General features: G+C 59.1%; 1 protein-coding gene across 1 annotated transcript in view; it reads left to right on the top strand.

Annotated features, from left to right (window-relative positions):
* Positions 1–364: 364 nt before the first annotated feature.
* Positions 365–24160, top strand: part of SRCIN1 (SRC kinase signaling inhibitor 1) — a 37229-nt gene continuing 13433 nt past the window's right edge. Inside the window, exons 1-7 of the mRNA XM_058820634.1 lie at positions 365–569; positions 4032–4315; positions 13206–13229; positions 21657–21849; positions 22279–22477; positions 22825–22918; positions 23272–24080. Of these exons, the coding sequence (XP_058676617.1) occupies positions 365–569; positions 4032–4315; positions 13206–13229; positions 21657–21849; positions 22279–22477; positions 22825–22918; positions 23272–24080 (1808 nt within the window). The remainder of the gene's footprint in view (positions 570–4031; positions 4316–13205; positions 13230–21656; positions 21850–22278; positions 22478–22824; positions 22919–23271; positions 24081–24160) is intronic.

Here is a 24160-nt window from a genome sequence, read left to right as displayed (position 1 = left end):
TTTGCACGCTCCGCTGATCGCTCGCCGCGACCCGCGCGAGGTTTCGCTGCCTCATGAAGATTTATGGGACTGCAGTAATAAACTGGGTTTGAGACGTTCCTCCGGATGATAAAACCCCGCCGAGCCGCTGCTAAAGGGGGGATCCCAGCCGGATCCCGCAGCCGCTCCGCTTTTTGGGGGCCTTCCCCTGCCCTGTCGCTCAGCACCTCCCGCCAGCGCCGTTCGTGAAGATTTCCACCCAAACCGGTCGCTCCGGTCTCGCTGTTTTCCCGGGAAGGACGCGATGGCCGTGCCCTGCTAGCAGCCCGGGGCTCCGGCCCCGGCACGGGTGACACCTCTGCTGGCAGGTGGGGACGATGGGTGGATGAATCGGCAAAGAGAACCGCGTTCCCTCAACCTCCCTCTGCTCGGAGAGGGGCTGGCCAGGATCTACCGCGGCATCCTGGCCGTGGTGGGAGCCCTGCGCCCGGCCAAGGAGCCGCCCGCAGCCCCAGCCGAGCGGAGCGCTGCCCCCTCCGTGCCCCCGGAGCCGCTGCCCGGCCGCCGTGGGAGCCGCGCTGCGCCCGCGGGTAAGCGAGGGGACGGTGCCGGTGGGGGGACGCGGCCCGCGGGGTGTCCCCATGGGCTGGGCTGGGCTGGGCAGCGCGGGCAGGCTCCGGACAGGCTCTGCCACCCCAGTGACCTACTTGGAAGCAGCCTCGGGAAGCACTTTCCAGGGATCTGCTGCGCCCGTGTGGGGACTGCTGCATTCCTGAACTGCTGCAGGAGGAGGGGAAAAACTTTGTGGGGGATTTGAGGTGGAATTTCCCCCAGGATGGAAGGATTAACAGCTGTTCCTTCAGCCTGGCCCTGAGGGTTTTCAGGTTCATTTCCCCGAACGGGCGCCCCAGGCAGTTTCCTTGCGGGACCATCCCTGCCCGCAGCGGGTGGCATCCCCTCTGGATGGGATCTCTGGTGGCATCTCTGGAGCGCTGACACGAGGCCAGCGCACGTGGCTGTGGCGACTTTTTCTCCCCTCGCCCCGGCTGGGCTCACGGATCAGAACCTTTGCGATGTTGCGGGGTCGGGGCCGCCTCATCCTCGCTGTTCCGCTCCTCCGTGCTCCTGTTCAGATCATCCCTCGGAGCGGGCGAGCGGGGCAGGCGCGTTCTGCTGCCGGAGGGTGTAATTGGGGAGCGGGGAGCTGCATGCTGATTGCGGGGCGGGAGGGGCCGGGAAGGAGCTGCGAACGCGGCCTCAGCCCGGCGCTGCTGCAGCGGGGCTGGAACAGGGACCGGGAGGTGGTGGGGGGAACAAACCCCCTCTGTCACCCCAAAAATCCCCGTCCCTGCTGCTCCCTCCGGCTCCGGGAGGGAGAGGAGCTGCAGCTCCTTCTGCTGCAGCTGCGGCTGGCGGCGTTTGCCTTCATCCCCATCCCCAGGCACAGAATTCCCGTGGGACGGGAGGAATCCGGGAGTTCTGCGGCGCTCGGGACCCGGCGTTCCCCAGGGATGGTTTTGGTGCGCTTGGAGCACAGCGGGGCCGGCCCCGGGTCCGATCCCCCGCCCCGAGCAGGCTCCTGGCTGCTCCCGAGGGTGCTCCAGAGCTTCCCAAGGGCTCCGAGGCTGTGGCTGCGCTGGGTGTCGGGTGCTGGGTGCAGCTCCTGCCCAAATTTCTGCCCTGGGGTCGCGGAGCCGGTGCTGGGGAGAGCGGCGGAGGCAGGGGAGGAGTTTTCCAGCTTGGATTTGCATTTCCTGGTCAGGACCGCGCGTTGTGGGGCTGTGACGGGAGCGGGGAGAGGGGCAGGCGGCTCCTGGGGGTCCCGGGGGGCTCAGGACGAGCTGCTCCAGCGGGATTGCCCAGCAGGGCTGGAACCGGGCAGCCGCTGGGAGCCCGGGGCGATGCCCTGCCCGCGTCCCCTCGGCCAGCACGGTCCCCTCGGGCCGCTCCCTCCGGGAGAGTTTGGGGTGTTTGGCGTGGTGGAGGTGCCGCCGTCACCTCCGTGGTGCCACCGTGACCTCCCCAGTGCCACCATGACCTCCCTGGTGTCGCTGTGACCTCCCCGGTGCCACCATGACCTCCCTGGTGTCACCATGACCTCCTCAGTGCCACTCTCACCTCCCCACTGCCACCGTGACCTCCGCAGTGCCACGGCGACCTCCCTGGTGCCACTTTGTCCTCCCTGGTGCCACCGTGACCTCCCCAGTGCCAGGGCGACCCTGTAGAGCGAGGGAGGGACAGGATCTTAAGCCCTTGCCACATTCCAGCTCCGTTTTCTGGGAAAAGGGGGGGACAGCCCGGCCAAGGTGACATTCGGTGACAGAGCTGGCAGGGATGGAGCTGCACCGGTGGATTTTGGAGTAGGGAAGGCTTTGGGATGTTCCCGCGGCGTTTGTGAGCGCGTGATGTCCCCGCTGGGCTGGTGGCAAAGCCGCTCGTGCGACCTTGAGTGGAGGAATCGCGGCCGTGGCCCCGCTGATAACACTTTCTTATCAGTTTGATATCAAACCGATCTGCCGGGCTGATAGATAATTGAGGGTAAAGGAAACAAAAAAAAAAAAAAAAAAAAAAAAACCAAACAAAAAACACAAAAAAAGGAAAAAGGAAAAAAACCCTCGCTGTGATTTGTTTACCGGGAGCTGGGGGGGAAAAGCAGGAGATGAATTAGATGAATTATGGATCAAGGTTAAAAGGGGAGCAGGAGGGGGAGGCTGAGCCCCGCGGAATGAGCTGCGGAATTCACCAGTGGTGGCAAAGCCAGCCCCGTGGCCTCGGGCCAGGCTGGCACTGCTGCAGACTTGGGGACAGCAGCTCCCAGATGGCGTGAGACCCCCCCCCAAAGTGGCTTTTTGGGGTGCTGGAGCCGCCCCGCAGCGGGCCCGGGGCTGGGCAGGGGCCGGGGGCTGCGGGGTGGCCTCGAGCTGCGGGCACCGAGCGGTGCCAGGCGCTGGCAGCGTGCGGGGACTTCCAGGCATCCATCGGCTCCGCAGCTTCCCTGGAAGGCAGATCCCAGCGTGCTCGGAATGAGTTATTAGCGAAAGGACGAGTCCCTGTCACCTCTCAGCGCCTGGGACCCTCTGTCTGTCCCTCGGTGCCCTCTCCTGCCTGCCCGGGCTGGGCTGAGCCCCGGGAAGGGTTTGGGATAGGGCAGAACATCCCAGGGATGCCGGGATTGGTGTTGCCGGGCACCGGAAAGGGGCTGGGATAAGGGAGAGCATCCCGGGAATCCCGGATTTGGTGCACAGGGCTGGGCTGAGCTCAGGGAAGGGCTGGGATGGGGCAGAACATCCCGGAGAACACAAATTTGGTACCCTCGGGCTCCGGGAAGGGCTGGGATGGGGCAGAGCATCCCAACAATCCCAGGATTGGTGCCCGCGGGCCGGGCTGGCCCCTGTGAGCAGTGGCTGCAGGATGGGCACTGAGCCCCCGCTGGGGTCTTTGGGGGGACATGAGGATCTTGTCCCCCCTCCCCAGTGCCCGCACACACAACCCTTCCCCCACCCTGCCTGATTTCATTTTCTTTTCGCTCTGTCCTGTGTCCGTGTGTCCGTGTGTCCGTGCTCCGGAGCTGTGTCCGTGTCCCCGTGTCCCCCGTGTGTCCGTGTCCCTGTCCCGCGTCCCGTCCGTGCTGTTTTCAGTCACCCAGCGCTGTTTCATTCCTGTTTTGCTCCGACCATCGCGGCTTTGGTGGGATCCCAGCCCCGCACCCCCCGGCCCCTCTGTCCCCGCTGTCCCCTCATCTCCCGCCGCGTGTCCGGGAGCGGGGACAGCGCTGCCACCGCAGGGGGATGGACCCGGCACCCACCCCCTTCCCCGGGCACCCCACTGATGGGTGATCCCACTGTGTGCACCCCATTGATCCCACTCTGGACATCCCACTGAGGGATGATCCCACTCCCAGCGAGGCTCTGCCATCTCTCCTCGCTGAAATCCCCCTCCCCAACTCCAAATCTCAACCTTCAACCTCTGCCCCATGGCCGGGGACTGTCCTCCCGTGTGTCCCACGGCCGGGTCCCTCCCTGACCCCGCTGTGCTCTCCCGGACCCGCACAGATCCCGACAGGACGAGCTCGCACATGATCTCCGCGGACGATGCCGAGTACCCGCGCGAGTACCGCACCCTGGGCAACGGCACCCGGCGCTTCTCCAACGTGGGGCTGGTGCACACCTCGGAGCGCCGGCACACCGTGATCGCCGCCCAGAGCCTGGAGGCGCTCACCGGCCTCCAGAAGACGGAGATGGAGCGCAAGCGGGACGCCTTCATGGACCACCTGAAGAGCAAATACCCGCAGCACGCCCTGGCGCTGCGCGGGCAGCAGGAGCGCCTGCGGGACCAGGTGAGAGCCATGGCCCGGAATTGGGGGTGGGAGCACTGGGAGGGGCTGGATGGAGGGGAAGGGAGCGAGGGGGCGGTGGGTGTGCGTGAAAAGGGGGTGGGTGCGGCAGTGATGGGGGAGAGTCCTCCGGGGGTGAGGAAGGGAATATTCCTGCTGCGAGAGAGGGAATATTGCAGGGGTGAGGGAGAGATTATTCCAGGGGTGAGGAAGGAAATCCTACAGGAATGAGGAAGGGAATCCTACAGGTGTGAGGAAGAGGATTCTCCAGGCGTGAGGGAGACAGTATTCCAGGTGTAAGAAGGAGAATATTCCAGGGGTGAGAAAGAGAATATTTCAGGGGTGTGGAAGAGAATCTTACAGGGGTGAGAAAAAGAAGTCTCCAGGTGTGAAGGAGAGAATTCCTCAACCCTGAGGGAAGAATCCCCCAGGTGTGACAGAGAGCGCTGAGTGTGGGGAGCAGAACCATCCGGGTGTGGGGAACCACCCGGTTTTCTTTTTAGAGCTGCTGCACCCCCCAAATGCCTCCAAACCCCCAAATTTTGGGGAGGGGACAATAATTGATGGTGGCTTTGCTGTCACAATCCATATTTGGGGCATGTCCAGGCACGGAGCGCTACTTCCCAGTAAATAAATGGGATTTTTCCCCTATTATTACAGGGATTTAAAGACTTTCCTTTTTTAAAATAAGCAGCAGCTCTAAAAAGAAAAAAAAAAAAAAGGGAAAAAATCCAGCTGGGGTTGGCTCAGGTCTGATAAGCTGCTAAGGATTTTTATAGGTGAAGGAATGATCTGGATTTGGGAATTATCTCCTTTATTCCCAAACCCAACCTGGATTTTTGGGCTTGGTTGCAGCTCATTCCCCACCCAAACACCCCAAAATCCTACCAAACTCTATTTTTTTTCCTTTTCCTCCCTTCTTTTCCTTCATTTCCCTGGCAGGCAGTAAATAATAATATGGATCCAGAAATCCTGGGAAGTTCAGGTGCCAACCTTTAAATGACATTGAGATCCAGCCCTGCCTGGAATGTTTGAAAATCACTTTGGTATTCCAGAGGAGCCTGGAAGGGATTTCAGAACCCCAGGCATTGCTGTTTTATTGGGATTAAAAAAAAAAAAAAAAAAAAGAGAGAGAGAGAAAAAGGAAAAAAAATTAAAATTAAGAAAAGGAAAAAAAAAAAGACATTTGAGGGAGTTTGGAACACCAGAGGTGAAAAGGGACATTCCATAAATGTCAACATTCCTTCCAGCCTGGCAAAAATCCGTTGCTCCTGGGAATCCTCTGCCTTTCCTGATGGCGCCGTCGGCTCTGGGCTGTGAGGGCTGTGCAGGGGGCACAGGTGGCACCAGGCACAGGTGGCAGCAGGGTCCCGCAGGGGGGTCCTGCAGAGCCCGGGCACAGGAGGAGCCCGCTGGGTCTGTGCTGGGGAGTGATGAAGTGTGGGAATCCAGCTGTGAATCCAGCTGTGTGCGAATCCCCGTGTACATCCATGTGCACATCCAAGTGTGCACATCCCTGCATGTGTCCATGTGTGTTTCCATGAGTGTATCCCTGTGTTATCCCTGTCCATATCCATGTCCACATCCCTCTATTTCCATGCCCATATCCATGGCCATATCCATGTCCATAAACATGGCCATATGCCTGTGTTATCCCTGTCCATATCCCTATCCCCATCCCTGTATTTCCCTGTCCATATCCATGTCCATATCCCTGTCTCCATCCCTGTCCCCATCCTTGTATTTCCCTGTCCCCATCCCAATCCCTGTCCCCATCCCTGTATTTCCCTGTCCATATCCATATCCTTGTCCCTGTCCCCGTCCCTGTCCCTGTCCCTGTCCCTGTCCCCATCTCCGGTATTCTCCCGTTATTCCCCCGTTATTCCCCCGTTATTCCCCCGTTATATTTCCCCGTTATTCCCTCACGTGCCCCCCCCGCAGGCCCCGCCCCCCGCGCTCTCAGCGCCCCCTGCCGGCGGCGCGGAGGGGGCGGGGCGCAGCCGCGGTTGCCATGGTGACGGTACCGCGGGCGGGGCGGGGCGGGCCCGGCGGCGGGAGGGGCGGCGGGAGCCGAGCGGGGCCGAGCGGGGCCGAGCGGGGCCGAGCGGGGCCGAGCGGCGCTGCGGATCCCGACCCGCAGCGCTCACCTGCCGCAGGTACCGGGCGGGAACGCGCGGGATGGCGCGGGATGGAGCGGGCGCATCCCTCCGGGCGGTGACGGAACCGGTGTCCGCCACCCACTGCTGCGGTCCCCCAGCCGATCTCCCCTGCCCCAGCTGTCCTGCTGTCGCTCCTGCCCACCGCAGTGCCCCCCTCCCCAGAATTCCCAGCCCGAGCTCCTGGTTCCCTGCGGCAGCCGGGGGTATCCGTACCCCGGCCCCAGACCGGGGGCAGCCCCTCCAGCGTCCCCTTTCCTTTAGCCCCCCTCTTCCCCAGCCCCCTTTCCCTTCAGCCTCTCCCCCATTCCGGGGGTCCCCCCCGTCCCCGGTGTCGCGGGGGGAGGGGGTGGCACTTTGTGGCTGCCATCGTCCCTGCGCTGCCCTTCGGTGCTGCAGCCGGGGGGGCTCCCTGTGTCCCCTCGGGGTGCACGGGGGGGGTCGTGCAAAGCCCTGGCGGTGCCCGTGCCACCCCCCTGCGCACCCCGCGCTGTCCCACGGCCGCTCCGCGTTGTCACCCGTGCCCCGGGAGGGGACACCGGTTCCCTGTGCCCCCCTCGGGCAGCGGAGCGGGCAGATGGCGGCCGGGGCACGGAGCTCCTGCCGCCCGCAGCTCACCTGGCCCAGCGTCCTTCCCGCGGGCTGCGCCCAAAGCGGAGCCCTGCGGCGGCAGGAATGGTTTGACCTCACCTCCAAACCCCTCCGAGAGGCGGCACACGGCCCTGGCACCTCAGGGTGCCCGCCTGGGCTGGGTTTGGGGACGGGCAGGTTTGGGGGTACCGGGGCGCTCGGTGGGGACGGGGAGCGCCGGCTGAGGTGACGCGGGAGGCGGCAGCGTGGTGGCGGAGGGGACGCGGTGTCCCTCGGGGCTCTCCCCGCGGTGTCATCTTGGTCTCCAGAGGTGGAGAGTGACGGGAGGCGCTGGGAAGCACTGAAATGGAGGAGCGCGGCTGCCGGGAGTAACACGAGCGCTGTGTGCGTGTCCCTGGGACTGCACTGGAGCCGGCCCTATCGATTCCCTCATTCTACCCCCCCGCCAGCGATTCCCGGCTCGTTCCAGCAGGGCTGGCTGGGAATGGGGGCTCTGGAATCAGGCGGAACTCCGCGGGGCACCCCACTTCTCCTTGTTTGGGGTTTTTATGGAAGTGGTCTTTTTATCCGGGAAGTGGGTGAAAACCAGGTTGGGGACAATGATGACAGCTCGGGGGGGCCAGAATGGGTTCGTGGGAGTCGGGCAGGGAGGTGCCCACCAGGAATTGGAGGGGGGATGCTCCCCTTGGCACGGCGGTGCTCCCCCTGGAAGGGCTGTGAGCATTCCTGTTCTCCCCGGCGCACTGGGGCAGTGTGAATGTGCCCATGCCTCCATCCATCCATCCATCCATCCATCCATCCATCCATCCATCCATCCATCCATCCATCCATCCCTCTCTCTCTCCCTCCCTCCCTCCCTCCCTGCCCTGAAGTTTCCCGCCGTTCCCAGCCCGAATTTCTCTCCTTCCCCCGTGATCCCGGGGCCGGTGCCGAGCCGGTGCCGCCGTGTCGGGGGTGGCTTTTCGGGGAGGGGACGCCCGAGCCCTGCAGCAGCCGGAGCGGCGGCTCCGCTGTCCCTGCGGCTCCGCGAGGGGACGGAGGAAGGGCAGGGCGGGCTCCGGCGGCGGCTGCGTGCCGGAGTCTTCCTCACCCCCGTCTCTGCCGGGAACGGGGGTGCTCAGCCCCCTCCGCGCTGCCGCGACCCCCTCGGGGACCCCCCCTCCAGGCTGCTGTGACTCCCCCCCCCCAGGGGACCCCATCCCTTGTCCTTGGCGTTTCTCAAGGATTTATCCGTCTTTGCGGGTTTGGGGGTGCGGGATGGGCCGGGGGGGTCCCCCCGGAGCTGCCGGGGTCGGACGCGGTGCGGAGCGCGGCGGGAGCGGAGCCGCTTTACCTTGCGCGTCCCTATTGTGTTTGGTCCACCTACGCCGTGCCGTTGCCATGGCCACCGTGCCATCTGATCTGCCCAGCTCCTGCCAGCTCCCCCTGCCCTGCCCTGCCCCGAAAGCTCCGCGGTGCCGCCCCAGGGCCGCTCTGACCCCGCCGCGGGGCTCGGGCAGCGATGGATCCGAGCCCCCGTTCCGCTGGTGAGGGTGCGCGGAGAGCGGAATGCGGCCCCGGGGCACCTGCGGCGGGCACGGGGCTGACCTTGGCCGGGGCTGCTGCAGGAGGGAGATTTTGGAGCCCCAGCATGGCTGCTCCTCGGCACAGCACGTCCTGATGCACTGCTCCGAGCCGGCGCTGCGGATTCGCGGCCTCGCACCGGCGGAGGAGGGGGCTGGAGCCGGGGCCGGGGGGGAAAGGCGCCCCTCGGGCTCCGGTGTCACCTGCGCTGTCCCCAGGGGCCGCGGAGGAGGTCAGGGCTGTGATTAACGCTGATGGGCTCGGGCAGGAGGAGGTGCGGGGGCAGGTGGAGGGGCCTGGAGGGGAAAATTGGAGCTGAGGGGTCTGTGGGGGAATTCTGATGTTGAGTCGCCGCGACAGGCGGCGGTGGCATCTCTGATGTCGCCTCGATGGCCGTCAGAGCCCTCTCTGGGTGGAGGGGCAGCAGAGCCCAAGGCTCTGCCTGAAAGGGGAGAGCAGAACCTCGTGGTGGGCTCTGGGTGGTGCCCAGGTGTGACGGGGATGAGCCCCAGCCCTCCCGCATCCCCTCCTGTCCCCGCTGTCCCCTCCCCGGTCACGTTTGAGAGGTCCCTGCAATAATTGTGACACCTCAGGTGACAAAATCTGCAGCCCCCGCTCTGTCTGGTCACTGTTTGCATTCTTCTCCCTGTCTTGTCATGCTGCTATTTCCACTTTAGTTCACTTTCGCTGGCGCTGAAAAGCATTTAAAAAAAAAAACAAAAAAAAAAAAAAAAAAAAAAACAAAACACCAAAACCCAAACAAAACCAAAAAAAACCAACAACCAAAAAACTTTAATAAGCAGAAACAGATTAAATTCACTCGGCTGTTATTTTTCAAGGAGATTTTTGTTTGTCAAGACGCGGTGCCTGAGGGTGGGGGACTCGATCGGAAGCTGGAACTCCTGGAAATGAGTTAATTAAAAAGCCGATGAAGCTGCCTCTGTCCTCCCTGGGAGTGCAGCGTGCCGGGGCGGCGGCTGCCGCTGCTGCCCTTTCGAGAGGGGCACGGTCGTGCCTCGTTAATCACCAGCAGATTTGTGATTTAATTGCCATTCAGGGGAAGTCCCCCTCGGTCAAGGCGCTGATTCACTTGGATTTCATTTCATTTACCTCCCGTCTCCTCCTGGGACAGCCGCAACCATTTAATTTATTTTATTTTTTCAAACTTTAATCCCAAAATATTCCTGATTACATCACTCCAGCCCTGCTTTCCTGCCTGTCTGTGTGTCCATCCCTCCGAGGGCTCGCGGCGGCATCTCCGCCCTCCTCCCGGCGCTTTGGGGACCCTGAGCTCCTCGTTATTCCCTCGTTTGGCAGCACCGCGGACATGACTCTCATTGTAATTATAATTCACAGCCTCTGTAATTCCCCGCACCTTTTGCAGGGTTGCTGCTGCAAGGAGCCGCCTGCTTTATGGCTCGGAACGCCGCTGTCGCTTCCAATCCTCTCCTGGCCCATTATCTCCCTTTGATGCTTTTGAAGAGCCAGCGAAATGTTAATTCCAGCTCGGCCCTCTCCTCTCCTCCCCCCTCTTTGGGCAAATCCAGCCTGGAAGGGGCTGGCAGGTGATGCCTCAGTTTCAGTTTTTGTATTTTTTGGGTTCTGTGCTGCTTTAGTCTGTGGGTCTGGGCCCCATGTTATGGGATGGAGAGCTCTGTGCACAGAGCAGGGAGACAAAACAATTCCTGTTCCAGCTGGGCAGCAAGGACAAATGATCCAAATCTCAGCCCAAGAGCACAAACACCGTGGGCTGGAGAGGAAAACAAGGATGGGACTGCATGGGCTAAAGCAGGAATTGGGCAATGAACTGCAAGATGCCAATGGAGCAGAACTTGTGAGAGACCTGTCATGCATTTTGGGACCATTTTGTTCATTTTCGGTTCATTTTGTGACCATTTTGGTCCATTGTGGTGTAGCCCTGTCTGGGCTCTTGTGCTGCCCAAGGTGGATCCATGGAGGAGATCCTTTTCATAAATCCCTGCTTTATTCTGTAACTCCATCCAGCCTCTGCTCCAGCTCAGCCTTCCCAAGGCATCACAGGGACCTGGACACTGCCCTGGGGTTGTCCCCGCTCTGTCCCCAGGTTTTGGAGGGCTGGGGTGAGGCCTTATCCAGCCTGACCTAGAGCAGAGGCCAGAGTTACAGAATAAAGCAGGGGTTTGTTAAAAGGATCTCCTCAATGGATCCACCTTGGGCAGTGCAAGAGCCCAGCCAGGGCTGCACCAAGGTGAACGAAAACGGTCACAAAATGGTCACAAAATGAACACAAATGGTCACAGGGTCTGTCACTTTGATAAGTTCTGCTCCATTTGCATCTTGCAGTTCATTGTCCAATTCCAGCTTTAACCCATCCAGTCCCATCCTTCTTGTTTTTCTCCCTCCAGCCCATGTTGTTTGTGCTCTTGGGCTCAGATTTGGATCATTCGTCCGTGGTCCCCAGCTAGAGAAGGAATTTTGTGTCCCTGATCTGTGCAGAGCTCACCACCCCATAATATGGGGCTCAAAACTCCGCACTAAAGCGCACAGATTCTAAAAATTATAAAAACTAAAACCTGAGCGATGTGGCTGTGCTGACCCTCCCAGGGCTTCACCCTCTGTGGTTTTGGACATTTGGGGTGGGCAAAGGACGGGCAGGGCGGGCGCTGGGGTGGCAGCAGTGCCAGCGGGGACAGATGGAGCCACAAAGTGCCACGAGGTGCTGGGCACAGCCCGCCTGGCGCTGCCACCAGCGCCAGATTGTCAGCCCTGGATGGCCCTGGAGCCCAGCAGGGGATGGGCAGCGTGTCCCTGTCCCCCTGGGCAGTGCCACATCCCCAGGGCTGCCAGGGAAAGGTATAGATACGCATTATAATATTATACATACTGTGTTATAGTACATGTTATAATATTGGCTTTCCACAAATATTAAATTATTTTAAAATATTAATTTTTTTAAAATACTCTAAAACATTTAAAAATATAAAAATATTTAAACATCTAAATTTTAAAAAATACTTAAAATATTTAAAATATTTAAAAATATAAAATACAATAAATATATAACATATAAACATATATGTTATAAATATATTATTTATTATATATTATTTTATACATAAAATTATATGTAATAAATATGCAACAAGGTAATACAATAGAAATAAATATATTAAAAGTGTTTTAAAATATATATATATAAAATGTTTCCAAAATAGCAAATGTGCTCTTGGCTGAATGCCAATCTTTGCTTTATTGTCTTTATCTCTTATTGTCTTTTATTAAACTTTTAAATTGTTACAAGAGGGTTAAAAAACAGGGTTAAACCCCTGTTTTTCCCAGTTGGATCGTCTGAGCTGGGATAGGGATGGGTGCTGTGCCACCCTGTGCCCACAGGTCACGGTGCCCACTCCAAATGGTGCCAGAACATTCTGGATTTGGCTGTGATTTATGGGCTCGGTGAGGAGCTTGTCCAGTCATCCTGAAATAATAAATAAAATCCACACTGTCATCCCAAAATAATAAATAAAACTCACAGCCGGCGCTGGTAGCAGATAGCATCAGCAATATCAGGAGAGGGAAAATTACTGAGGGTCCTCGAGAGAAAAATGAGGAGAGAGAGGGAGAGAGGGAAAAGTTGGGGAAGGGAAAAAGGGAAAAGCTGGGGAGGGAAAAAGAGAAAAGTTGGGGAAGGGAAGTCAGGAGACCCATCATTTTCACGGTGATTTCTCCTTCCAGACAGGTGGATCCCACCCCTTGTCCCTGGATCCCATTCCTTCTCCCTAAATCCCATTACTTGTCCCTAAATCTAATTCCTTGTCCCTGGATCCCACCCCTTGATCCCATCCCTTGTCCCTAAATCCCATTCCTTGTCCCTTGATCCCATCCCTTGTTCCTGGATCCCACCTTCCCTAAATCCCATTCCTTGTACCTAAATCCCACTCCTCACCCCTGGACCCACCTTCCCTCCTGCAGGGGGTTGGATGGCGCTGGGAACAGCCTGGAATATCGGGATCCCTTTGGAATAAAAACACTTTTCAATCCCTTCCCACCCGAACTCTTCCAGAACTCCGCAGTCCCCCTGCCCCTGGCACCCTCCAGGACCCCAGGCTCCCATCCCACCCCATCCCATGGATCCCACCCCATCCCAGCCCGGGAAGGGGAGCTCGGGAGCGGTGCCAGCTCCTGTCACCGGCGGTGCCACATCGCTGTGACAGCGGCGACACCAGCACAGGGAGGGGGCGGGCACAGCCGGGCAGGGCTGGAAAATCCCGTGGAAAATGAACATTGTTGTGACTTCCAGCACCGCGGCAGTGCCAGGAGGGGCTGGGCGCACCAGTGACACCAGTAGCCATGCTGAGCTACTGTGCCAACCCCTTTTCCCTCCTTTCTCACCCCAATTTGCTTCAATCCTCACCCCCTGCTTGCTCCCTGAAACTCCAGCCACCCTTTGGGAGGGGCAGGAACCAGAGCAGGTTTAAATCCGAGCTCAGAGATTCTCAAAGGGAAAAACCAAAAGTCAAACCAAGAATCTTAATGGTATTTTTTTGTTTGTGTGTGTGTGTGTGTGTGTGTTTTCTTCTGTTTTATCTTCTTTTTGTTGTTAGCAACCCAACTACTGGAGCTTTAAGGTCAGTATTTCGGATTTTTCCTGCTTTCTCTCTGAAATGCATGTGCTTGGCTGTGGGTCTGGAGAGGGGTGGGAGCCTGGGGGGGGGATTTTTTTGGATGAGGATTCCTGAGCTGAAGTTGTTTGGTCTCAGCTGAGCTGAAGCTGAAGGTGGTGAGGGGGAATTTTGGGGTTTGGGGCGAGCAGTGAGTTGTTCTGTGAGGCCTCGTTCTGGGCGCTCACCCCACGGCCAAATCCTGCTGCTCTGGAGTAATTTCTGAGACAGAGTTCTGGGAAAAGGATGGGAAAAGGCCAGTTCTGGATGGGATTGGAAACTCAGAGTGGCTGCTCCCAGCAGGGATACAGGGATTGCTCTGGTTTCCATCCTCCTCTTCCTCCTCCTCTTCCTCATCCTCCTCCTCCTCGCCCAGGGACTCCCTGGCTGCCCTTCAAGGTCGCCGCCTTGGCGGGTGACCTTGGCGCGTTGTCCCCGGTGGATTCGCTCTTCCCGTGGAAAAAAAACCAAAAAACCCAGGGAATGTGGGGCCGGGAAATGCGGGACACGAAAATTTGTCCCGAGTTTTCATTCCCGGAGTGAAACGGGGGTGGAGCCGCGGCTCCGGGAGGTTCAGCCGGCCCCTGCTCCATCCCACGGGGCATTCCCTGCACTGCCAGGGGAGGGAAGGCGCGAAATCCTCATTTTTTAAATATTTTTGCCGGATTTTTTATCTTTTACCACGATTTTTTTGCGACTAAGAAATAAGAATATAAGAAATAAAACAGGGCTGAACTTTAGGACCTTCCTGGCGCTTTGAGGGGAGGGAAGGCAAAAAATCCTCACTTTTAAAATATTTTCCCGATTTTTTGCGCCCTTCTCCCGGGATGTGCCCTCGATCTGCCACCCCCGTGCCACTGTCACCTCTGTGCCACTGTCACGCTGCTGCCAGCCCAGGCTCCAGGCAGATTCCCGATTCTCCAGGACACCCCAGTCTGTCTCCAGGACATCCCCGTCTGTCTCCAATACATCCGAATCCTCCCCGCACTTTTCCATCCCCTCATTCCCGCCCTCCCTGCCCGAAAATCCCGGCCGGGGCCATCCCAAAGGCTCGCGGTGTTTTTGGGACATCCAGGGCCACATCCAAGGGGGAAAATCCCGCTGGGAAGTTCAGTGGAGAGGGCCGGGGGCTCCCGCCGCGCTGATGCGAGGGGTGGGGTGGAATTTGGATTCCCGGAGGAACGGGAAGATCCAAAGGCTTGGTAGAGCTCCTTTGGAGCCGGGACTTTAAAGGAACATCAAAGGCAGCCGAGTAAAAGATGCAGAAGGGCAAAAACCGGCGGGGGACACACAAAGGACGCGTTTGTCTTTAAAACAAGAGTCAGGAGCGGCTTTATGCGCACCGCGCTCCCGCTCCGGCCTCGGGGCCGCGGCCGCGGCTTCCCGGGAGCCCCGCGCCTCCTGCGGGAAGCCATTTCCACCTCGGCGGCGCTCGGCCAGCCGCAGTGAGAGGCAGGAGATGAGTATTTACTCGCAGGAGATGAGCAAATAGCAGGCAGCGAGTCCTGGGCTGCTCTAATCCCGCTGCTCCCTCCGGCCCCGGCTCGGCCGCGTTCCCGGGGGCCGCGGGTGGGTTGTTCCCGGTGGTTGTTCCCGGTGGGTTGTTCCCGGTGGTTGTTCCCGGTGGGTTGTTCCCGGTGGTTGCTCCCGGGGGTTGTTCCCGGTGGTTGTTCCCAGTGGTTGTTCCCGGTGGGTTGTTCCCGGTGGTTGTTCCCGGGGGTTGTTCCCGGGGGTTGTTCCCAATGGTTGTCCCCAGTGGTTGTCCCCAGTGGTTGTTCCCGGGGGTTGTTCCCAATGGTTGTTCCCGGGGCTTGTTCCCGGTGGTTGTTCCCAATGGTTGTCCCCAGTGGTTGTTCCCGGGGGTTGTTCCCGGTGGTTGTTCCCAATGGTTGTTCCCGGGGGTTCTTCCCAATGGTTGTTCCCGGGGGTTGTTCCCGGTGGGAAGGGGTATTTGGGGTGGGTAATCAGTGGATTTGAGGCTGCTCCGACCTCCTCGCTGTGGTTTTTGGGGTCCTCGCTGTGGTTTTTGGGGTCCTCGCTGGTTTTGCGGCATCGCCGGGAGATGCTGCCCGTTGTTGTCCATCGATCCCGGGGCTGTCGATATTTATGGATGGGTTGGGTTGGAAAAGCGATTAAAGCTCTCCTGATCCCACCCTCTGCCACCGGCGGGGGTGGCGCCCACCCCACCAGGGTGCTGGGAATGGGAGAGGCATCCTCAGCGCAGGAACGGGGGAACTGAGGCACGGCGGGAATGGACGGGGTTGGGGAAGGTGTGGGGCGAGCAGCAGCGTCAATATTCATGAGGCTGCAGAGGATCCAGGCTTTTAAATATTCATCAGCACGCGGAGCCTCTGCTGCCAGCAGGAAAATCGGGGAGAGGGGACGAGCAGCCCCCCTTCTTCCTTTCCTTTTTATTTTCCTTTTTCCTTTCATTTTCTTTTCTTTTTTTTCCTTTCCTTTTTCTTTTTCCTCTTTCCCTTTCCCTTTTCCTTTTCCTTTTCCCTTTTCCCTTTTCCCTTTTCCCTTTTCCCTTTTCCTTTTTCCCTTTTCCCTTTTCCCTTTTCCCTTTTCCTTTCCCTTTTCCCTTTTCCCTTTTCCCTCTCCCCGTTCCCCTTTCCCTTTTCCCTTTTCCCTTTTCCCTTTTCCCTTTTCCCTCTCCCGGTTCCCCTTTTCCCTTTCCCCTTTCCCCTTTTCCCTTTCCCCTCTCTCCTTTCCCCTCTCTCCCTCTCCCTCTTGCAGGGACAGAGGGGTGGCTTTACCTCAGGGACATCCAGGTGCTATCACCCGCAGAGTGCCCGGGGTTTCTGGGGTCGGGGTCAGGGATTGGGAATGGCCCATCCCGGAGCCCATCCCAGGGCAGGGAGTCCCGCTCACTCCGGAGGGGGCGTCCCCTTCCTTTAGTCGAGGGGTCCGGTTTAAAAACCCTAATCCGATTTGAACGCTAATCCTGTTAACATTGAGATCGGGATTAATTTTGCCTTAATCGGGATAATCCTGACAAAATGTTCAGCATTAGACGTGGGATGAGTTATTGCTGCCGGCAGCGGCAACGATTTTAATTTGGGGGCGGGGGGAGAGGTCGGGGGCTGGGAGGGCGCCGCTGGAGAGGCCACAACCCCTTGGATGGGGGAGACTCCTGAAAAAACCCTTTGGATGGTGCCCGAAGCACCCTGGGCCTCTCATTCCTTCCACTTCTGCCCAAATTTCCTCCGGTTTTCCCCATTTTTCCTCCCAGCTGGGCATCTCCCGGCTCCTCCGCCTCCAGCGGCAGGAGCTGGGATGTTGGAATTCCTTCCCGAGCGGAATCCATCGCTCCTGGCTGGTGCAGCTGAGCGAAAAGGCGGAGCGGAGGGGTTGGGTTTCACCGGCCGGGATCAGGTGTCCGAGCGGGGCGGCACCACAGTCGGGAATGTCGGGCACTGGGGGAGGATAGCCAGGCTCGGGATGCTGGATTCCCCTTGGGAATGCTGGGTTCTGCTCAAGGATGGCATATTCCAGCTGGGAATGCTGAGTTCTGCTCAGGGATGCTCCATTCCAATTGGGAATTATAGTTTCTCATCAGGGATGCTGGTTTTTGGTCAGGGATCTTCAATTCCACCTGCGAATGCTGATTTTTGTTCAGGGATGCCAGTGTTTGTTTGAGGACACTGCATCCCAGTTGGGAAAGCCGGATTCTGGTCAGGGATGTTCTATTCCAGTTGGGAATGCTGGGTTCTGGTCATGGATGCTCTATTTGAATTGGGAATGATGGTTTTTCATCAGGGATGCTGGTTTGTGGTCAGGGATGTTCTATTCCAATCGGGTATGCCCACCCCATGGATCCCACACCATGGATCCCTTCCCTTCCCATCCCATCCCACGGATCCCACCCCACGGATCCCACCCCACCCCACAGATCCATCCCAGGGCTCAGCACCAGATGGGGTCTGGGCGGGACTCCAGGATTAAGGATGAGAGGGGGATCAGCAGGGATTAATCCCGATCCGTGTCCAGCCAGGGGCTGGAGCCTCGGTAAATAACCGTGCCCAGGGTGGTGCCAGCTGTGCCAGCTGTTTTCCAGGGATTTCAGGGCTCCCTCGCCTTTATCCCCATCCTGCCGAGGAGCTGCAGAGGGCAAGGAGCTGCCAGGACCTGCCAGGACCCGCCAGAACCTGCCAGGACCCGCCAGAACCCGCCAGGGCCATGCCCGGCCGCGCTCCGGAGCACCCTCGGAGCCCATGGGGCGCGATCTGGGGGGCTCTGGGGGCTCCTGGAGGGCGCGGCCCCCACCCCGGAGCTGCCCAGCCCAGCCCGGGAGGCTCCTCCCGGTGACGGGAGGGGAGGCTGAGCCCGGGGACAGGCGCCGCCGGTGGCACTGGGACAGGGAGGGTTTCTCCATCCCAGGTCGGTTTTGGGGCTGGTCTCGGCGGCTTTGGGGTGCGAGGGGGTGCGGAGCTCGGGATGGGGTGGGAATTGCAGCTCTGAGTGTCCCGGGGGCGTCAGACGGGGACGGAGCCGCTTCTCCTCCTGCTGTCCCAGTCATGACCTGGAGGCCCCTCGGGTGTGGGATGGACGGAGGCGTCGGGCAGGACCCGTTTTTCCCTCGGGAGGCGTCGGGCACGGCCCTGGGAGCCTGTGGGGCTGGGACAAACCCGGGGTCCTCTCCCCGAGGCCTCTGGCAGGGCCGCAGGGTGGAAATCTGCAGCTGTGGGGTCGCTCCGGGTGCTGTTGGGAGCAGCTGCTCCATCCCGGGGTAGGATTCCTTCCCCACGCATTTTTCCCTTGGTTTTTCGTTTTTTTTTTTTTTTTTTTTTTTTTTTGTTTTTTTTTTTTTTTTTTTTTTTTTTTTTTTTTTTTTTTTTTCCCTCCTACCTGCTTTGAAGTGACCTGCGGAAGGTCCAGGGCTGCTCCTGTCAGCTCTGTCCCCCTCCTGATCCCTCTCCCCCTCTCCATCCAAGCAGCTCCACCGCTTTTCCCCATCCCAAGGGGTGACCCCGCTCCTTTCACGGATTCCCAAAAATCCGCCGGGTCCTTTGATCCTTCCCTGATCCTCTCCGAGCATTCCGCCCTCCCAGCTGGGCCGGGGAATGTGGAGGAGGAGGATGAGGATGAGGCAGGAATGAGGAGCACCCTTATCTCCAGGCAGAGATAATGGAGCTGCTTCCGCAGGGATGATCGGGGCTTTTTAGGAGTTCAAAGAATCCCTTAATTGTGGCTTTTTTTAGCTCTGGGGAGACAAAAGATAGAAAAAAAAAAAAAATCCGACATTAAAAAACTCCCTCCATTTCCCATCCCACCGTTTTTATATAAAACTCCCGGGGACGGGGGAGGGGATGGGGACATTCCTGGCCCTGCTGGAATTGGGGATTTTTCCCATTTCCTTCTCCAGAGGCTCTGGGGGTGCCCCTGGCCCTGCTGGAATTGGGGATTTTTCCCATTTCCTCCTCCAGAGGGGTTTTTTGGGGTCGGTTTTCCCCGGGACCATCACCACGAGGGCACTGCCAGGGGTCCAAGCTTTGCTCCATCGGGATTCCCTCGGCTCGGGAGGCTCCCGGCGGGTTTCATCCGAGCAGGTTTAACCCCGGGGGGAAGTTCTGGGCATCCCGAGCTCGGTGCCCTTTGGCCAGCCCCCTCTGCCCCGAAATTCCTCATTTTTCCCGGCGCAGCCTCCCCGTGGCCTTGAGCCGCTTTTGTTGCGGCTGCGCTCCCTCGCTGCCGTTCCGAGCGTTCCCCGCGGAATTCCCGCAGGGACCAGCCGGGAATTCCAGGATGCAGCTCCAGGATCGCCGCTCTGGGGCTGGCTCGGCAGGAAATGGGTCATTTCCCAGCTGGGGACAGGAGCAGGGGGCGATGTCCCCTTCCTCCCTCCCTTCCCCGCCACCCGCCGGGTGGGCTCGGATCCCGCAGGGAATTTTCTCAGGGAATTTGGGGCTGCAGAAGCCCCTGGGGAGGGGTTTGGGTGTGGACAAAAGGGTCACATGTGGGGCAAGACAGAGAAATGGGGGGGAGAATAAGGTTTTTATGGCCACTCTGGGTGTTTTAGGGTGGTCTTTGGGGTTTATCCTGAGCCTTTCCCAGCTGGGAGATGCCCCCTGCATGCCCTGGTGGGCCAGGGGTGGCGGGGGACATCCAAACTGGCACACCTGGCACCCTGAGGGAAGGGTCAGGACCTCCCAAAACATCTGGAATTCCATAGGGCTGGGCAAAGCTGCACCGAGGTGCCACCCTTGGGGTGACCATGGGCAGGTACCCCCTGGCCTGGGGGGTTTCTGTTCCCATCTCGGGGGTTTCTGTGCCCATTTGGGACGGTCCCGTGCCTACAGGGGTGCCCTGAGTTTAGGGAAGGGGGGCAGGAGTGGCTCTGCCCTGGTGCTGGTGACAGTTTTGGGGGTTGGGGACAGCACATTGTGCAGAGCATCAGGGCAGAACGGTCCCTTCCGGGCTAAAAACCCATTAACTCCCATCTCGCCTGGCTTGGTTGGGTTTTTTTTGTGGTTTGACTGATTCCATGAATTATCCACAGCGGGGAGGCTTCGGTGCCCGGGGGCAGCTGCAGGGCCGGGAGGGGGCTGGGCTCACCTGGGACAGGGAAATGTCCCTGTCACCCCCGGGGGTGGATGGATGGATGGATGGATGGATGGATGGATGGATGGATCGATGGATGCAGGGATGGATTTAGGTGAGATCCCAGAGAACGGGAAAAGGGCAGGGATGGGGGGTGTTTGGCTCACCTGGGACAGGGAAGGTGTCTCTGACACCCCCGGGGGTGGGGATGGGGGGCATTTGGGGTGGGGAGTGGAAAGGATGGATGCAGGCATGGATTTAGAGCAGGGTGAGATCCCAGAGAACAGGAACAGGACAGGGGAAGGATCCAGGAAGGCAGAGCCAGGCAGAGCTGCAACCCTGGCTCGCATCCCCACCAGGAGCTTCCCTGAGGATCCATCCCGGGCTGGGATCTGTGTCAGCAACACCCCAAACCCCAAGCAGGGTACCCAGAAACCACAACCTTGAGGGCGGGGAGCCCCAAAATCCCCCTTTTCCACCCCAAAACCACCCCCATGAGGGGTCAGAGCTGCGTCCCACGGCCCCGGGGATGGGAGCAAGGAATGTTTCCCTCCATCCCTGCATCCCTTCCTGGCTGTGAGGCTCTGCCAGGGCTCTTTGTGCTCCAACAACAACAACCCAGCCCAGCAGTCAATTTTCCAGCAATTAACTACGGGCTAGAACATTTCAAGTCCTCCCAAACCCCGCCTCGTAGGATTAATTAAATCTTCCAATTAATGTCTCATTTAAATGGCGATGATGGCTGTTATCATTTCATATTGATTTCTTTCTTTTTTTTTTTCTGTTTTTCCCCATCTTAAAATAGAGCTGTTGTCCCTTTCCAGCGCCGCCTTTTCCAAAACCTGGGAGCTGTTTGTTCCCTCTGTTGGCTTTGCCAACCTTCAACAAGTGTCTGGAAAATCCAGGGTTGGGTTTTTGGGGTTGTTAACACACAGCAGTGCTGGGAATGGCCACAGTTTTGGGGCTATTTGTGGACATTTGTGGGTATTTGTGGATATTTGGGATATTTCTGGATATTTGTAGATATTTGTGGATATTTGGAGATATTGGGGATATTTGGGATATTGGAAAATCCACATTTTCCATATCCTTGGTGGGAACGTTCTGGCAGCAGGCTCCTGTGAAATGGGGATCCTGGAAAATGAAATCCTCCCGGCTCCCAGAGCCATAAACCTTCCCCGTGCTTTGCTTCCAGAAGGATCTGGGCATTTAGGATTCCCAGGAGTGGAGTAATGGATGTGTAACCTCCGGGAGCAGCCAAGGTTATTCCAGCGCTCGGCTCTGGCAGCCTCGGCTCCTTCCTGCAGGGTTAAATCCCGGGCTTTAATTCCAGGGTTAAATTCCAGGGGTTTGCCGGTGTGGGAGCCCAGAGGCACCGGGATGGAGCTGGGAAGGTTTATCCTGGAGCGGGGGGGATTGGGAATGGGGTCTGTGCTGGGAGCAGGACGTGGAGCTGGGGTGGGACACGTCAGAGCCTGAGCTGGGGAGGGAATGTGGGACGGAGTATCCCTGGATGAGGATGGATCATGCTTGGATACGGGATGGAACATCTCTGGATGTGGATGGAGGATCCCTGGATTCGGGATGGAGCCCCCTGGGTTTGGGATGGAGCCCCCTGGATGTGGCCCAGCCCCACCCTCAGGCACAGGGAGGGATTTTTGGGGGTGTCCCAGGGGTTGCACTCGCCGACCTTCGTGTCCCCCTCCCATCCCAGGACATTCCATGTTCCCATCACCAGCTTCTCCATCCCGGCACCCCATTCCCGAGGAAAAGCAGGACCAGCCTCACCAGGGCTGCTGGGCCACCCATCCCTGTCCCCCCTGACCTGTCCCTGTCCCTGTCCCGTTGCAGACCAGGAGCTCCCGGCACTCCCAGGGCTCCCAGCCTGGCCTGGCCGACCAAGCCAAGCTCTCCTTCGCCTCGGCCGAGTCCCTGGAGACCATGTCGGAGGCGGAGCTGCCGCTGGCCTTCAACAGGATGAACCGGTTCCGGCAGAGCCTGCCCCTGTCCCGCTCAGCCAGCCAGACCAAGCTGCGCTCCCCAGGTACCCCTGGAGGCCCCAAAACCCCCGTGGTGGAGGGTGGGGCTGGTCTCCATCTTCCCAAAATTCCAGACCAAGCTGCGCTCCCCAGGTACCCCTAGAGGCCCCAAAACCTCAGTGGTGGAGGGTTGGGTTGGTCTCCATCTGCCCAAAATTCCAGACCAAGCTGCTCTTGGCCAGAAGTTCCCCATGTCATTTTTTTGGGTGTCCCAGAGCTCTCTAGGAACACCTTCCTTCACCAGGGCGAGGCTGGGTGGCCAAACATTCCCCAACCCATTTTTTTGGTTGCCCTGGACCCTTTCACCTTCACCAGGGCACTGTTGGGTGTCCAGAGCTCCCCCAACCCCTTTTTATTGGCTGGGAAGACCCTGTGAGCTCTGTGGAGAAGGAGCGTGGTCAGAGCTGACTCCGGCGTGCCCCCTGTGCTCCCAGGGGTGCTGTTCCTGCAGTTTGGGGACGAGACGAGGCGTGTGCACATCACGCACGAGATCAGCAGCATGGACACCCTGCACGCCCTCATCGTGCACATGTTCCCGCAGAAGCTCACCATGGGCATGCTCAAGTCCCCCAACACCGCCATCCTCATCAAGGACGAGTCCCGCAACGTCTTCTACGAGCTGGAGGATGTTCGGTGAGCAGGGAGGGATCAGATCCCACCCCGGGCTGGCTTCCTGTCCTTTAAATCCATCACAAACTGGGAAATCTGTGGGATTGTCCTGGTTTGAAAAGCCAGGTGTCCGCTAAGGAAGGCAGGAGTTTCCCTTAAAATGGAAAATGTCAACCCCCCCCCCCCCCCCCAGATTGTTATAATTTTAGAATTAAAACGTTCTGAGGCAAACTGCCCCACCTCTAAGAGATAATAGAACACACTCTTATCTTAAAACCCAGGAGAGGGATGAAGGAAAAAGGGGGTGGTGGGCGCAGTGCTGGGGTTTTGAGGGGTCTTTCCAGGTGTTCAGGCTCTGCCTCTGCTTCCAGAGACATCCAGGACAGAAGCATCATTAAAATCTACCGGAAAGAGCCGCTCTACGCCTCGTTCCCAGCCTCACACATCACCAACGGCGACCTGAGGGTGAGAGGGGACACGGGGACAGCCCGGGGGGTGGCAGGGCCTGGTGAAGTGGGAGCAGTTGGGAGAGAAAGCAGCAGAGATTGGGAATTGGGATCTGTGTGTGGTTGGGATCCATCCTGCCTGCTGCCAGCGCTGGGTGGGAGCTGACAGCGAGGTGGTAAATATGGTTTGTAGGGAATTAAATCATGGGGATAATTCATTAGGACAAATCATCAGGATAAATCAGCCCGCTGCTGGCTGGGAATCACAGAATCACAGAATCACAGAATCACAGAATCACCAGTCCTTGGTGGGGTGGAGGGCCCAGCAGGATGGGGCTCACTCTGTGCTGACCCCCACACCCCATTCCACAGCGGGACATGGTCTACACCTCCCGGGAATCCTCCCCCACCCGCCGGCTCAACAACATCTCCCCAGCCTCCCACCTGGCTTCGGGCTCCCCGCCGCCCGTGCTGCAGTCCTCGTCGCCGTCGCGCTCCCGCATGTCCTACAGCGGCGGCCGCCCGCCCTCGTACGCCGGCAGCCCCGTGCACCACGGCGAGCGCCTGTCCAGCCTGCCCCCCGCCCAGGGCGTGTCCCCCAGCCCTAGTGCCATCCTGGAGCGCCGCGACGTCAAACCCGACGAGGACCTGGCGGGCAAGAACGTGGTGCTGGTGAAGAACGAGGGGCTCTACGCGGACCCCTATGGGATGGTGCACGAGGGCCGGCTCAGCATCACCTCCACGCAGTCGCTGGCGGGCATGGGGGACCCCTTTGGCTACTCGGGGGGGCTCTACAAGCGGGGCTCGGTGCGGTCACTCAGCACCTACTCGGCGGCCGCACTGCAGACAGAGCTGGAGGACAGTTTGTACAAGCCCAATGCGCCCATCTACAGCGACACGTACGGCCCCGGGCTGGGCTTCCGCATGCCGCCCTCGTCCCCGCAGAAGATGGTGGAGCCCGGGCAGAGCCCGCACAGCCCCTACTCGGGCCCGCCCAGCCGCTCCTCGCCCGTCCGTCAGTCCTTCCGCAAGGATTCCTGCTCCTCCGTCTTCATGGACAGCCCCGTGGGCAAAACGCGCAACCCCAGCTCGTCTGGGCCCCCCGAGCTGTTCCCTGGCCCTGCAGAGCGGCCGCTCTCGGGCTTCGGATCGTCCGGACCGGCCAAGGACACGGAGACCAGGTGAGAGAAGGTGTGGCGTGCTTGCACCTGGGGTGCTCCAGCTTTTCCTGGATTTGTGTTTGCACCTGGGATATTCCAGG

The sequence above is a fragment of the Ammospiza caudacuta genome, chromosome 27, assembly GCF_027887145.1.
Source record: "Ammospiza caudacuta isolate bAmmCau1 chromosome 27, bAmmCau1.pri, whole genome shotgun sequence".
NCBI classification, from domain to species: Eukaryota; Metazoa; Chordata; class Aves; order Passeriformes; family Passerellidae; genus Ammospiza; species Ammospiza caudacuta.
The sequence above is the reverse complement of the archived record's forward strand: the minus strand, read 5'-3'. Positions and strand labels throughout refer to the sequence as shown.